The following is a 15,737-nucleotide window of genomic DNA, read 5'->3' on the forward strand; positions in this document are numbered from 1 at the left end:
AGCTATGTGTCTAAGTAATGGTAAGCAAAGTGAAAGGGAATGGAACTTTGTGACGATGCGATTTAATTGCAAAACTCCATTGTGCCAAACTTTACGATTATTTATAGATATCATTGAGTAGCTGATCACAAAGTATTTTGGAACACTAAAATTGCAAACATCACTAATTTTGATTGCGGGCAAGTAGGCTAGCCAAATCAAAACGGCAGAAACTAATGTAACTATTAGAGATATATTTTGAATATTCTATGATTTTGTATATTTTGTTACTTAAGATAGTCATCATGTAAAGTCTATAAATAAGCTCATGTACTCTTCACTTATTATTGAACAGAATATTACATTTTTCCGTCATCTCAGCTCTCGACCATAACTAAGAAGGAGCTAAAGGTACGGACATCCGTACATAATTAGCGAAAAGATAATAGATTTGAGGAGGGATCAGACGCCATCTTCCTCGAGCCTGTTCGCTAAATCATCGATTCAAGTGGCGGCGGAGGTTCTTGTCACGAGTGCCCCGGACGGATGTAGCTGCACATCCCGAAGTCCCATTCCCAGCAGTCTCCCTCCTCGCTATTATAAGAACCCCTAAAATAAATATGTCTGCGAAGCGACGAATGAGAGGATTTCTGCACTGAAGCGGAACATACAACAAAATGAAGATATACATGATAATGAAGAGGGCAAAGGATCCATAGTCCAAGACAAAAGTCGAAAGCCCGGCGAGTTTGGCTACGGTCACGTAGACGCCTGCCATGAATGCCAGAGGCATTGCGGCAAGAGTTACTAACAATGGGAGAGTTGATAGGACAATGGCACCTTCCGTCACGTAAGGATCATTAGCATCTGTCCAGAGGAGGATCACGAGTGCCATGATCGAGCTATACATGGCTATGGAGTTGCTAATCACAAAGACATTGAACATGGCTTTGTGGAGCAATATGGGGATTCCACCATCTGAGTTAGAACCATTATATCCTCCAGGAACGGAAAAACCAGAAGTGAAAGTGATAGAGGCCATAAGTCCCGCCACAACCATGCGAGTATTCACCGAGTCCTTGAAAATATTCGATTCCGGTGGTCCCAGTCGTTTCGGTGGGCTACGACCGGTCGGCTTGCAGATAGCTAATTCTCCACTTCTTGGTGTTCCAGCAAATGCTAAAACAATCCGCGTTAATCTCTGCAAGTAGTGAGTCAAAGAATAAACAAAGAAATCAAGATATTTTGGTTTTGGCATCTAAATTATAGATCTGGGTGAGAGCACACTAATTGACATGCCTCACTAATTTTATGTTCTAGTTCGGTCTTTGATTGGTATAACAATTTGCGATGTATGATTACCCATGAGAAAGTGTAAAAGGTCGTACCTTCGGGAGTGGACCATCAAATGCTTTAATGTCCTGCTCTACCACTTCGAGAGCCGTCATGTTATTGTTATTGACCAACTTAAGATCTACTCTTCTGTCTCGTGCAAGATGCACGATTGAAGGTTGGCAGTGCCATGCAGCCAGCTGGAGAGGTGTATTCCCGTCAAAATCTCTTGCATTTATGAGGTGACCGAATTTGGGACTTTTCAGTATGTACTGGACAGTTGCAATGCATTCGTACCTCACTGACACGTGAAGAATGTTTTGTCCCAGCCTAGTTAGAAACTCTGCGGGGTCTCGCCACTTCTCAAGTAGCTCCTTGACGATCTCGACGTGATTCATCATGCAAGCAATATGGATAGGAAGATAGCCGTCCGTGCTGTTTTGCTCCAGGGCGCTTGTTAGAAACTTCTCGATCAAGAACTTGACTCCATTGAGATAATTTGTGTACGCTGCGAGGTGGAGTGGACTGCCGTGTCCCGCATCTCTTAATTGAAATAACCAAGGCTTTTTTTCCCACATCTTGGTCAGCATATCTAAACATAACGCAAGAAGTTAATCATCGGCATGAACACGATGTCTGTAATTCTTCAATAGGGGTTGATCCCGTTCAAGACGATCCAAAGTATCGAGAGTTAACTCGCAATTTTGCCCCATAGGATAGCAAGCTATCATACCAAATGTACACGTGCCTCATTAGACTAGGGCTCGTGACACTTGATTTTTCCACCAACCAAAATGAAAAACACAAGAGAGTGACCAAGAAGATTAAAGAATAAGCGAGAACACAAAAGTAGGGCTTGCCTTATCCCCGCATATAATGGCAACAAGAGCGGGGGACATGCCGAAAACCATTTGACTCTTTGATCTTCTCTGGTCTTCACCATCGTTTGGCGCTTCCAATAAGAGCTCGAGAACCTTCAAGTCCCGGATTTCTACTGCTACGCACAATGGAGACTTGCTTTCTTTATTCGGACGATACAGCAGATTGGGGTCTATATTCACCAGCTGACTAATCACCTTGTGATGGCATTTCCTCACGGCCTCATGTAGAGCAGAGTTGCCACAGCGGTCAGTGCATCTTGGCTTCCCTTGAGGAAGGAGAAGCTCCACTGCAACAGCTTTCCCGGCTCTGGCCGCGATGTGCAGCGGTGTCTCTCCTCTGGAGTTCTTACAGGAGATCAAGTGCTCAGGGACAAAATCGATGACCACTTTGACATTATCATCACTCTCTGTATTCCATTCATGTCAGATTAATATGAGCGCGAAAAATCGAAAATTTTGAAATGCATGGTCACACCCTTCTTAATTTACCTGCCGCAGTGTGAAGCAGTGTATTTTTGGAGGGGCTACGTATCACGAGAAGGACGGGCTGTTGGAAATATGAGATAAATTGATGGGTGAATGAATGAGAAATTTATGCTCAAAGAATACCCTTGAGTCGGAAGTGGGAACTGGAAAAATACTAGTCCCACATCGGAAAAGAAAGAAGGCTATGGAGTGCTTTATATACAGTTACACTTATTTGAAGTGGTAACTATCATAGCACAAACTCTCTGCCTCGCGCGCAGGCGCATGGGGTGCAAATCCGACACTCGACAAGCTGAAACTTGGGTGCGAGCGCGCATCCTGCGTACACGATTGCAGGATCGAAAAGTGGGCCTCGCGACGAGCCCAATTTTGCCTTCTGATTTAATTTTTCAACTCAAACTGTTACGACGAATTTCATAATGTGTGGCAGATTTAATCAGCCGTTATTCCCATGCGTATTGTTTTTGTAACGGCAGATTTAATCGTCCGTTACTCGTATTGATCTTATAACGGTAGAATTAATCGTCCGTTATTCGTATTGATTTTATAACTGCAGATTTAATCGTCCGTTATTCGTATTGATTTTGTAACGACAGATTTAATCGGCCGTTATTATTCCCGAAATGCTATCCCCTGCATTCTATTTTTATCGAAATCATTCTTCCTCTGTTTCACATTCTCTGCATTTTGCACGGTTTTCGATAGTGTTCATTTTCGAGTTTGTTCAAGTTCGCCGGAAGCTTGGAAGTGTTGTGATCTCTTCTTTGCTGTCAACTGTTGCATCCTGGGAGACAGACGTTCACGAAACCTCGGACGCATCCTGAAGGGAACGAATCTGTTTTAAGGAAACTGTGTCAAACACAGGCCTCGGTATTCATTTGTATCGATTCCAACTTTGTTATTGCAATTTCGTTTATTTGCGATTCTGTATTGTTTGTAATTTTTATACTAATGCCGATTTGAATTTCGCAACAATCTTAAAACAGACTCGCGCTTTTAGAAATTCAAATGGCTACGGGTAAAGAAGTCGTGGATGTGGCTGCTGGAAACGATGGTGTCGATATGGCTGCTGACAACATCACCAAAAGCTCTGCCTATGCCTCAGCCGTCCAACTGCCTGGCTCATCCTCTGTTCCTTCTGCAGTTTCTGTCCACCATGGTGAGAAACCTGAAAAGTTCGACGGATCGAACTTTAAAAGGTGGCAACAGAAGATGTTGTTTTATTTAACAACTTTGAATCTTGCGAGATTCTTGATTGAGGAAGCTCCTAAGATATCCGATGGAGAAACAGATAAGCAAGCCTTCAACGCTGTTGAAGCCTGGAAGCACTCGGACTTCCTGTGCAGAAACTATGTCATGAATGGTTTACATGACTCATTGTACAATGTCTATTGTGCAAAAAAAGACGGCAAAGGAGTTATGGGAAGCCTTGGACCGGAAATATAAAACAGAGGATGCCGGAGCAAAGAAATTTGTTGTCGGTCGATTCCTTGATTATAAGATGGTGGACTTTAAAACTGTGATCAGTCAAGTGCAAGAAATTCAAGTGATCTTGCATGAAATTCTGGCTGAGGGAATGATCTTGAGTGAAACCTTCTAAGTGGCTGCTATTATTGAAAAGCTACCTCCTGGGTGGAAGGATTTCAAGAACTATCTCAAGCATAAGCGAAAGGAAATGAACCTGGAAGAGCTGATTGTTAGACTTCGAATTGAAGAAGACAATAGAGGATTTGAACGCAAAGGGTTCAATCCTACTACAGCTAAGGCAAATGTTGTGGAGCTTAGGCAAGGCCACAAGAACAAGAAAATTGCCAAGCCAAAGTTGGGACCAAAAGGAGGAGTTTCCAAGAACAAGTTTCAAGGAAAATGCTTCAACTGTGGTAAAATGGGGCATAGATCTATGGAATGCAGACTTCCGAAGAAGAAGAATTATGAGACAAATATGGTGAGTGGCATCGCTCAAGACGTGTCAAACATAAACCTTTCTGCAATGGTTTCTGAAGTAAAGTTAGTTGGGTCCAATCCGAAGGAATGGTGGATTGACACTGGTGCTACTAGGCACATATGCTCCAATAAGGACCTGTTCACAAATCTTGAACCAATTAATGGGGAAAAGGTTTTTATGGGAAACTCTGCCTCTTCTGCTGTCGAAGGCCAAGGGAAGGTGTTGCTGAAGATGACCTCAGGAAAAGAGCTGACTCTAAACAATGTTGTTTATGTGCCAGAAATCCAAAAGAACCTGGTTTCTGGGTCTCTGTTGAACAAGCATGGATTTCGTATGGTATTTGAGTCAGATAAAGTTATTTTGTCTAAATCCGGAATGTATGTGGGGAAGGGATAAGTAACTGATGGGCTTTTTAAGCTCAATGTAATGACAATTATCAATAAAGATAATAAGTCTTCCGTTTATTTGCTTGAGTCTTCCAATTTATGGCATGGTAGACTAGGACACGTTAATTATGATACATTGCGTAGATTAATTAACTTGGAACATATACCTTCATTTCAAATTGATTCAAAACATAAATGTGAAATTTGTGTTGAGGCAAAATTAACGAGATCATCATTTCAAACAATTGAAAGAAACACCGAACCCCTTGAATTAATTCATAGTGATGTTTGCGATTTGAAATTCGTACAAACGAGTGGTGGTAATAAATATTTTATTACCTTTATCGATGATAACACTAAATACTGTTATGTGTATTTGCTTAAAAGCAAAGATGAAGCCTTAGAGAAATTTATTCTCTATACGAATGAAGTTGAAAATCAACTTAATAAGAGAATTAAAAGATTGAGAAGTGATAGAGGTGGCGAGTACGAAGTACCAATTGGTGAATTCTGTGCACAACACGGAATTATACATGAAATAACTGCGCCTTACTCTCCTCAATCAAATGGTGTTGCTGAACGTAAAAATCGCACATTGAAAGAAATGATGAATGCGATATTACTAAATTCAGGTTTGCCTCAAAATATGTGGGGAGAAGCTATATTGTCAAGCAATTACCTTTTAAATAAGGTACCTCGAAAGAAAGAGGATAAAACCCCTTATGAGTTATGGTAAGGTAGGAGACCATCCTACAAACACTTACGAGTGTGTGGGTGTCTTGCAAAAGTGGCGTTTCCAACACCAAAGAAGACAAAGATAGGTCCTAAAACGGTGGACTGTATCTTTATAAACTATGCACATAACAATAATGCATATCGATTTCTTGTACATGAATCAAAAATTTCAGATATACACAAGAATACGATCATGGAATCTAGGAATGCATCATTATTTGAAAATGTATTTCCTTGTAAATCCAATGATGGATCAAGTTCATCTAAACGAAAGAATGAAACTATGAATGAAGAAAGTCACGATTCGGCTCATGAAATTCATGACTCAGATCATGAACTAGAACCGAGACGTAGCAAAAGAGCAAGAGTGGAAAAATCTTTTGGAAATGATTTTCTAACTTATTTGTTAGAAAAGGAACCATTAAATTATGCAGAAGCTGTGAATTCCTCTGAGGGACCTCTATGGAAAGAAGCAATAAAAAGTGAAGTTGATTATATTTTGCAGAATCATACTTGGGAGCTAGTGAATCTTCCTCCTGGTTGTAAGCCTTTAAAGTTCAAATGGATTTTTAAAAAGAAAATGAAAGCAGATGGCTCTGTTGATAAGTACAAAGCCAGACTTGTGATCAAAGGATACAAACAACGAGAAGGCTTAGATTACTTCGATACTTATTCTCCTGTGACGAGAATAACTTCCATTAGGATGATACTTGCAATTGCAGCATTGCGAAATCTCGAAGTACCTCAAATGGATGTAAAAACAGCTTTCTTAAATGGTGATTTGGATGAAGAAATCTACATGGAACAACCTGAGGGTTTTATAGTTCCAGGACAAGAAAGGAAAGTCTGTAAATTGGTGAAATCATTGTATGGCCTAAAACAAGCACCAAAGCAGTGGCATGAAAAGTTTGATAATGGAATGATTACCAATGGTTTTAAGATCAATGAATGTGATAAATGTGTCTACATTAAAGAGACAACAAATGGCTATGTCATTTTGTGTCTTTACGTAGATGACATACTAATTGTTGGTAGTGATGATAAAATGATCAAATCTACCAAGTATATGTTGAATTCAAGATTTGACATGAAAGATATGGGACCTACTGATATGATTTTAGGAATTAAAATCACAAGAACATCATAAGGTCTTATTTTAAACCAGTCACACTATGTGGACAAGATTCTTGAAAAATTCAACATGAATGATTCTGGTATTGCTAGAACACCATTAGACAATAGTCTTCATCTTTCCAAGAATAGAGGAGAGGGTATTTCTCAAGTAGAGTACTCTAGAGTTGTTGGAAGTCTAATGTATTTAATGAGTTGTACTAGACCAGACATTGCCTATACGGTTGGTAAATTAAGTAGATATACAAGCAATCCGAGTGCTGACCATTGGAAAGCAATAGTGAGAGTATTTAGGTACTTACGATATACTCGAAATTATGGCCTGCATTATACCAGATATCCAGCTGTTCTGGAAGGATATAGTGATGCGAACTGGATATCTGATATAAAAAACTCAAAATCTACTAGTGGATATGTATTCACACTAGCAGGAGCAGCCGTATCTTGGAAATCCTGTAAACAAACTGTTATAGTCAGATCCACAATGGAATCTGAATTTATAGCATTAGATAAATGTGGTGAAGATTGAATGGCTACGCCATTTCTTAGAGGATATTCCAAAATGGCAAAACCCGTGCCACCAATAAGTATACATTGTGATAGTCAATCTGCGATTGGAAGAGCACAGAGTAATATGTATAATGGTAAGTCTAGACATATACGTCGTAGACATAATACCATTAGACAACTACTATCAACAGGAATTATCTCTATTGACTACATAAAGTCAAGAGATAATATTGCGGATCCGCTAACCAAAGGGTTAAACAGAGAGTTAGTTGAGAAATCGACAAGAGGAATGGGACTGAAGCCCATGAAAGAATAAGTTGGTATAAAGGAAATCCAACCTAGTTGACTGGAGATCCCAAGATCTAGGTTCAAAGGGACAACCTAATTATATAAACTTAGTGATGTCACTGTGGGGGTTATCCCTAAATCCATTCCTATATAAAATATCAGTGATATTGTAAAGGAAAGGATAACATTTTGCTTTAATGATTCTTAAGTGGAGTAAACAAATTACTCAAAATTAAGTAATCACCTATGTGAGAGAGAAGTGGGGCCACTTCAAAGGAGAATTATTATGGCTAAATTCTTTAGAAACTCTTGCAGAACCAGGTTGATGTTCATGGCCAAAACGAACATAACTATGAGAACTGAACAAATGTTTAGATGATTCCTGTGTGAAGTGTATGGTTCATTTACATAAGAAAGCTGGACAGTTCAAGGACATCATGTCTACTGGACAACAAGTAAAGTAAATATACTTTCACAAGGAAAGGTTCAAAGGGTAACACCTACCTATCCTATGCAGGTTTCAATTGTTGAACACTATCACAGAGTCAAAACTAAAACAATTTTCATTCATGTGGGGGATTGTTGGAAATATGGGATAAATTGATGGGTGAATGAATGAGAAATTGATGCTCAAAGAATACCCTTGAGTTGGAAGTGGGAAGTGGAAAAACACTAGTCCCACATAGGAAAAGAAAGAAGGCTATGGAGTGCTTTATATACAGTTACACTTATTTGAAGTGGTAACTATCATAGCACAAACTCTCTGCCTCGCGCGCAGGCGCAGGGGGGTGCAAATCCGACGCTCGACAAGCTGAAACTTGGGTGCAAGCGCGCATCCTGCGTACACGATTGTAGGACCGAAAAGTGGGCCTCGCGACGAGCCCAATTTTGCCTTCTGATTTAATTTTTCAACTCAAACTGTTACGACGAATTTCATAACGTGCGGCAGATTTAATCAGCCGTTATTCCCATGCGTATTGATTTTGTAACAGCAGATTTAATCATCCGTTACTCGTATTGATCTTATAACTGCAGAATTAATCGTCCGTTATTCGTATTGATTTTATAACTGCAGATTTAATCGTCCGTTATTCGTATTGATTTTGTAACGATAGATTTAATTGGCCGTTATTATTCCCGAAATGCTATCCCCTGCATTCTATTTTTATCGAAATCATTCTTCCTCTGTTTCACATTCTCTGCATTTTGTACAGTTTTCGATAGTGTTCATTTTCGAGTTTGTTCAAGTTCGCCGAAAGCTTGGAAGTGTCGTGATCTCTTCTTCGCTGTCAACCGTTGTATCCTGGGAGACAGACGTTCACGAAACCTCGGACGTGTCTTGAAGGGAACGAATCTGTTTTAAGGAAACTGTGTCAAACACAGGCCTCGGTATTCATTTGTATCGATTCCAACTTTGTTATTGCAATTTCGTTTATTTGCGATTCTGTATTGTTTGTAATTTTTATACTAATGCCGATTTGAATTTCGCAACACGGGCAACGACACTCCTTCCTTGGCGCAATGATCCTCCAGGGCTTTGATGAACTCGTCGACGTCCCCTTCCTTCGCGAGCGAGAATAGCAGGGGATCCATAATCTTGTCGGGTTGTACAGGATCGTTCTGTTGCTGGCTCGGATCGGCCCCCATTAACGCTTCCAGTTTCTGCCTTCTCTTCTCCCAAATCTCCTGGTCATCTATAGACAGCTTCACATCCATCTCTCTGTGTGTGACTATGCCTGTGGCTTCGAGTGAACTGCCCTGGTGTCCTAGGAATCAAATTCAGCAGAGTTACGGCGACCAAGTCGAGTTCAACCAGATTGGCCTTAATGAAACTCCCCTACCTACATTATACTGTTGTGTAAACTTGGTCTCCTGTGCTAATATTCATCTCTTTTTCCTTCTTTATAGAGAAATACTTTAACTGACGGTGAAGGACGGGTCCACTTTCTGCCACAAATGTTTCCTAGGACGACCAGAAATGAGAAAGAAAAGAAAATTTAAGAAATGGCAAAATACACTTTGCCCATGTGGAGTTGCACCGAATTAATGTTTTTCCCCTAAAAGTGATCGAATAGTAAAAGAGATCTGGAACAAACTAACGCGTTTGACGCAATGAATTCCTAAATCTACGTTGGTTTTGGGGGTAAATCTGTTTTCTTTTGAAAGAAATTACTTGTCCACCTTCTCTTCAAAATTTTAAAAATTATTTTAAAATTTTAAAATTAGAAAAAGAAAATTATCTTGTTATAGGTGTCGGTATTTATATATTTTAAAAAAATTTAGATATTTTACACTAAATAAAATCAAATTGCAAAGAAACAAATTGAAAAAAGTAAGGGCAAATGCCACTAATAACCTAAAACTATGCCCACTATAACACCATTATCCAAAAAAAAAATTTGTGTCACTAAAACCCCTAAACTTATATTAGTGTAACAAAAGCACCCTATCTACCACTAAAAACTCTAAACTTCGTATACTGTGACACGAATGCCTCAAATTTTTTATCGTCTTACCTATACCCAGACTTGTGCTAATATGACAAAAAATATAGGGTATTGGTACGGTGGGTATAGTTTAAGAGTTTTGGTAACACAAAAATGTTTAGGGTGTTAGTGTCACAGTTGGTGGAGTTTAGATTTTTTTGTGATAGAAAAAAATTTAAGATATTGATATCACAATAAGGATAGTGTAGAATTTAATCCCAAAAGTAAAAATGACTAGACTTCTTTAGCCCCGCACAATCCATTGCCTCATAAAACTATTAAAAGAAAAGGATAAGTATACAAAAAGTTCTAAAACTTGTCACGAAAGTGCAATCGAGTCCTAAAATTTTAAAAAAGTTAATCAAATCATAAAAACTTGTCACAAAAGTGTAATCGAGTCCTAAAATTTTAAAAAAAGTACAATCAAATCCTAAAACTTAGCACAAAAGTATAATCGGGTTATAAAACTTTTAAAAAATTCAATTAAAAGAAAGACTTGATTGGATCAATTTGACGAGTTTTAAGACTTGATTGAACTTTTTGAAAGTTTAATCACTTAATTGCACTTTCATGACAAGTTATAGGACTTAATTGCACTTTTTAAAAAGGTTTAGGACTCAATTGCACTTTCATGACAAGTTTGAAAACTTTCAATGCACTTATCCTATAGAAAAGGCTCAAAGGGTCCATTCGTTGTTGTTTCTCTGTCTTTCTTACCTTAACGGGGTGACGTCACTTACGCCCCACGTGGGAAAAAAATTTTCACATAGCTGTGGTAAAAGGCTTGTTTGTTCAGAATTACATCTCCGTTAAAATTTCTTATTTTACTTTTTTACTGAAATTTAAATTTCAAAAAACTATACAAAAAATGCATGTGAACTTACATTTCAATAGTTGTATATTGTGCAAATTTCAAGTGCTTAGAAATTAAAAAAAAAAAAGAAGAACATTTGAGTCGCGAGATTTAGATTAAACAAAAGAACTCATCTGGACTTGCATCCGAGATTCGAATCGCTAAAAATAACAGATCCTCCTGCGCTACACAGAGCATGCAACTGAAAGAACAGAATCATCCCACGGCAAATGATGCCCTAAGAGTATCGCACGGACAAGAATACACGGACATAAATGAAGACGATCTTCAGGCCAACAAGACCAGAACCAACAAATTCTGCTGCTGAACGACATCGCCATTCGCCATGACCAGACAAAAGCCATAAAATCACAGAAAAAAAAAAAGATGATCAAACCAAAAACAGAGCCACTCACCACCCTCCTTCGGAGCCAACACAATGCCTTCTCTAAACCACCTCTCTCTCTCTCTCTCTCTCTCTCTCTCTCTGTGAAAGCAAGGCCTTGAGGGGGAAGCGGAGCGAGTGGAGCAAATTATGGACGAGGAGAGGGCCCACGGGCTCGTCGTTCTCTTTCATCTCGTGGACGTTGACGAAGAAGTGACTGAGGGAGAGAGAGAGAGACGACAAATTAGTACGAGTGAAGTAGATATAAATGAAATGCGAGTGAAATTCGCGTGGAATGAAGTGTGGATTTGTCGGATCATATATTCTTTAAAATTTCAAACACTTCGCCTTTGCTCTAAACCCACCTCTTTCTCGTCATAGTAGCTCACTTCAACCTCTCAATTTTCAGTCCACAAAAAGCAAATGATAAGTGAAAAAATAGCTCCCGTAAGACAGCTATAGAAATAAATTAATTAATGATCCTCATTTAGTGAACAAAACCCTCTTTCCTATATGTAAATATATATATATATATGTTATATGTATATGAGATCATATATCATGGGTGTACATCAATAAATTTTTAGGTAAATTGATAGCTTGGAAAAAAAATAGATTACCCTGCACAATTCTCTTAACCCTTATTTTATTGTAACTAGAAGCATTATACGTCAATAACATAAAAGAGAAAAACAGATAAAATCATTGATTGGTGAGTTTAAATTTGTTGACCAATATACATCATCATTACATCCGAATTAATAAGTAAGGCAGAGTGATGCCGATATATTCGCCTGGAAACATTATATTAAATTGAATGAGGCAATTCAATTTTCTTTTCTAATTAATGTCAACGTATGTGTCTAACTAATGCTAAGCAAAGTGAAAGGGAATGGAACTTTGTGATGATGCGATTTAATTGCAAAACTGGAACTTTGCTATCATATATAGATATCATTGAGTAGCTAATCACACAGTATTTTGGATCACACTAAAATTGTAGACATCACTCATTCTGACCGCAGGCAGGCGGGCTAGGCAAATCGAAACAGCAGCAGCTAATGTAACTAAGAGGGTGATAAAGGTACGGACATCGGTACGTCATTAGTGAGAGATTAATGGATTGTTGGATCAGATGTCATCTTTCTAGAACCTATACGCTAAGGTTTATCATCACGAGTGCCCCGGATAAATGTAACTGCAGTGTCTCCCCCTGTTTTTTGAAGACCCCAAAGAAGCAGTTTGTCAGTGAAGCGACGAATGAAAGGATTTCTGCACGCAACCGGTATATGAATCAACATGAAGACAGTCAAGAGAATGGAGAGGACGACGGATCCCAAGACCAAGGTAAAAATAGAAAGCCAATGGAGTTTGGATACGGTCACGTAGACGCCCGCCATGAATGCCAGAGGCGTTGCGGCAGCAGTTACCCACAATGGGGTATTTGATAGCAAAAGGGCACCCGGCCCCACGTAAGGATCACGAACATAGGACCAGAAGAGGATCCCAAGTGCCGTGATGGAGCTATACATGGCCACGGAGTTGCTAATCACAAAGACATTAAACATGGCTTTGTGGAGCAATATGGGGATTCCAGCATCTCCTTCAGAACCATGATATCCTCCGGGAACGGAAAAACCAGAAGTGAAAGTGACAGAGGCCACGAGCGCCAACACGACCGCACGAGAATCCACTTGGTCCCTATGTCCCTCCCAGTCCATCCGCCGTTCAAGTCGTTTCCGTAGGCTCCGACCGGTTGGATTGCAAATAGCTAATTCTGGGCTTGTCGGTGTTTTGGCAATTGTTAGAGTCATCCACGTCAACCCCTGCAAGCAGTGAGTTGAAGAATAAAAAAAGAAACCAAACACATTATGATTTTGGCAACTTATTACTGATGTGGGTGAGAGCACACCTAATGACATGCCTAAGTAGTTTATGTTCTAGTTCTATCCCTGATTGGTACAACAAATGATTACCGGTGGGAAAAGTGTAGAAGGTCGTACCCGCCCATACGAAGGAAATCTTACTTGAATGTCCTGTTCTACCACGTCAAGAGCCGTCATGTGATCGTTATTGACCAGCTTTTTATCAACTCTTGTGTCTCGTGCAAGAAGCACGACCGAAGGTTGGTAGTGCAACGCAGCCAGATGCAGAGGTGTATTCCCCTCAAAATCTCTTGCATTTATGAGGTGACCAAATTTGGGACTTTTCAGTATGTATTCGACAGTTGCGGTGCTTCCGTATCTCGCGGACACGTGAAGAATGTTTTGTCCCTGCTTAGCTGGAAACTCTGCGGGGTCTCGCCACTGCTGAAGTAGCTCTTTGACTATCATGACGCGATCCATCATGCAGGCGACATGTATAGGGAGATAGCCAGTGCTGTCTTGCTCCAGGGTGCTTGTTGGGAACTTCTCAATCAAGAACTTGACTCCATCGAGGTAATTCTTGTATGCTGCTAAGTGGAGTGGAGTGCCGTCTCCCGCATCTCTCAATTGAAATAGCCACGGCTTTTTTTCCCACATCTTGATCAGCATATCTAAATATAACGCAAGAAGTTAATCATTTTGGACGAACACGTTGTCCGTAATTCTTCAACAGGGGTTGATCCCATTCTAGACGACCGAAAGTATCGGTAGTTGACTCACAATTTGCCCCATGGGATAGCAAGCTATCATACCACATGTACACGTGCCTCATTAATCTGGACTTTGCTTGTGACACTTGATTTTTCCACCACCAGCGGAAACCAAAATGAAGAACACGAGAGAGTGACCAAGAAGGTCAAAGAATAAGCGAGAGCACAAAAATAGAGTTTACCCTTTTCCTTGCGTATAATGGCGACATGAACGGGTGACATGCGGAAGATCCTTTCACTCTCTGATCTCCTCTGGTCCTCGCCATTGTTTGGCGCATCCAACAAGTGCGTGAGAACCTCCAAGTCCCCTGTTTCAACTGCTACGCACAATGGAGACTTGCTATCGTTGTTCTGATAATACAGCAGATCGGGGTCTTTACTCACCAGCTGATCGATCACCTTGCAATGGTGATTCCTCACGGCCTCATGCAGAGCAGAGTTGCCGCAGCAGTCAGTGTCTCTCGACATCCCTTGGAGAAGGAGAAGCTCCACCGCAACAGTTTTCCCAGCTCTGGCCGCAATGTGCAGCGGCATCTCTCCTCTGGAGTTCTTACAGGTGATCAACTCAGGGACGAAATCAATGACCGCTTTGACGTTATCATCACTCTCTGTATGCCATTCATGTCAGGTTAATTTGAGCACGAAAGATCGAGAATTTTGAAATGCACGGTCACAACCTTGTTAATATACCTGCCACAGCGTGAAGCAGTGTATTCTTGGAGGGGCTGCGTAGCCCGAGAAGGACGGGCAACGACACTCTATCCTTGGCACAATGATCCTCCAGGGCTTTGATGAACTTGTCGACGTCCCCTTCCTTTGCAACCGACAATAGCTGGGGATCCACAACCTTGTCGGGTTGTGCAGTATTGTGCTGTCGCCGGCTCGGATCAGCCCCGACTAACGCTTCCAATCTCTCCCTTCTCTGCTTCCAAATCTCCTGGTCATCTATGGACAGATTCACATCCATCTCTCCGTGCGTGACTATGCCTGTGACTTTGAGTGAATTGGCCTGGTGTCCTAGGACTCAAATTAAGCATATTTATAGCCACAAGTCGAGTTCAATCTGATTGGCTTCAATGAACCTCCCCTCAACCCACATTTTACCAACGGGTCCACTTTCTGCCACAAATTTTTCCTAAGGACGATCAGTAACAAGAAAACAAAAAAAAGAAAATTAAAATTTTCCCCTTATTATATTATCACAATGTTGATGATCCGATTCAGAACAAAGAAATTGGAGCTAGTTTGGATTTCTCTTCATTTTCTCTTTTGAATTGAAAGTTATTTGTCCACCTTCTCGTCAAAGTTTCAAATATTATTGCAAAATTTAAAAAAATTGGGAAAACAATGACATCGCTGTACGTGTCAATATTTGTATATTTGAAAACTGTTTTAGATACTTCACAATCAATACAAATCAAATTGCAAAGCAACAGTTAATAAAAAAAAAGAAGTAAAAAGACCAGAGTGCGTTCCCCCCAAGCAACCAAATTCCCTCGTAAAACTCTCAAAAGAAAAAGGCTTAAAGCAGCGGTCTGTTCATTAGTGCCCTAAGAAAGATTGTCCACGGTGATACAATTTGATGCAAGTCTCGACTTATGAATCACTGTACAAATTCTCTGCTCCAACCGGGACTTGTGGTGGTATAAATTCCTTAGTTAAAGTACTTATCGCGTGTTTGGTACAAAGGAATCGGTCCATTATC

The 15,737-nt window shown here is 40.1% G+C and overlaps 1 protein-coding gene and 1 pseudogene across 1 annotated transcript; both read right to left on the reverse strand.

Annotated features, from left to right (window-relative positions):
- Positions 1 to 475: 475 nt before the first annotated feature.
- LOC115663757 (protein ACCELERATED CELL DEATH 6-like) lies at positions 476 to 9,757 on the reverse strand (annotated as a pseudogene).
- Positions 9,758 to 12,426: 2,669 nt separating this feature from the next.
- On the reverse strand, positions 12,427 to 15,026 carry LOC115668910 (protein ACCELERATED CELL DEATH 6-like). The gene is made up of 4 exons (XM_056306980.1): positions 14,723 to 15,026; positions 14,215 to 14,640; positions 13,401 to 13,933; positions 12,427 to 13,223 (listed from the first exon to the last, which is right to left on the reverse strand). Exons 1-4 carry the CDS (start codon positions 14,997 to 14,999, stop codon positions 12,558 to 12,560), a joined length of 1,902 nt encoding a protein of 633 aa, XP_056162955.1. The 5' UTR covers positions 15,000 to 15,026; the 3' UTR covers positions 12,427 to 12,557.
- Between the last annotated feature and the right edge of the window lie 711 nt (positions 15,027 to 15,737).

This window comes from Syzygium oleosum, unplaced genomic scaffold (assembly GCF_021117445.2).
Source record: "Syzygium oleosum isolate NSW1041296 unplaced genomic scaffold, Sole_v2.1 Sole_v2.49, whole genome shotgun sequence".
NCBI lineage: Eukaryota > Viridiplantae > Streptophyta > Magnoliopsida > Myrtales > Myrtaceae > Syzygium > Syzygium oleosum.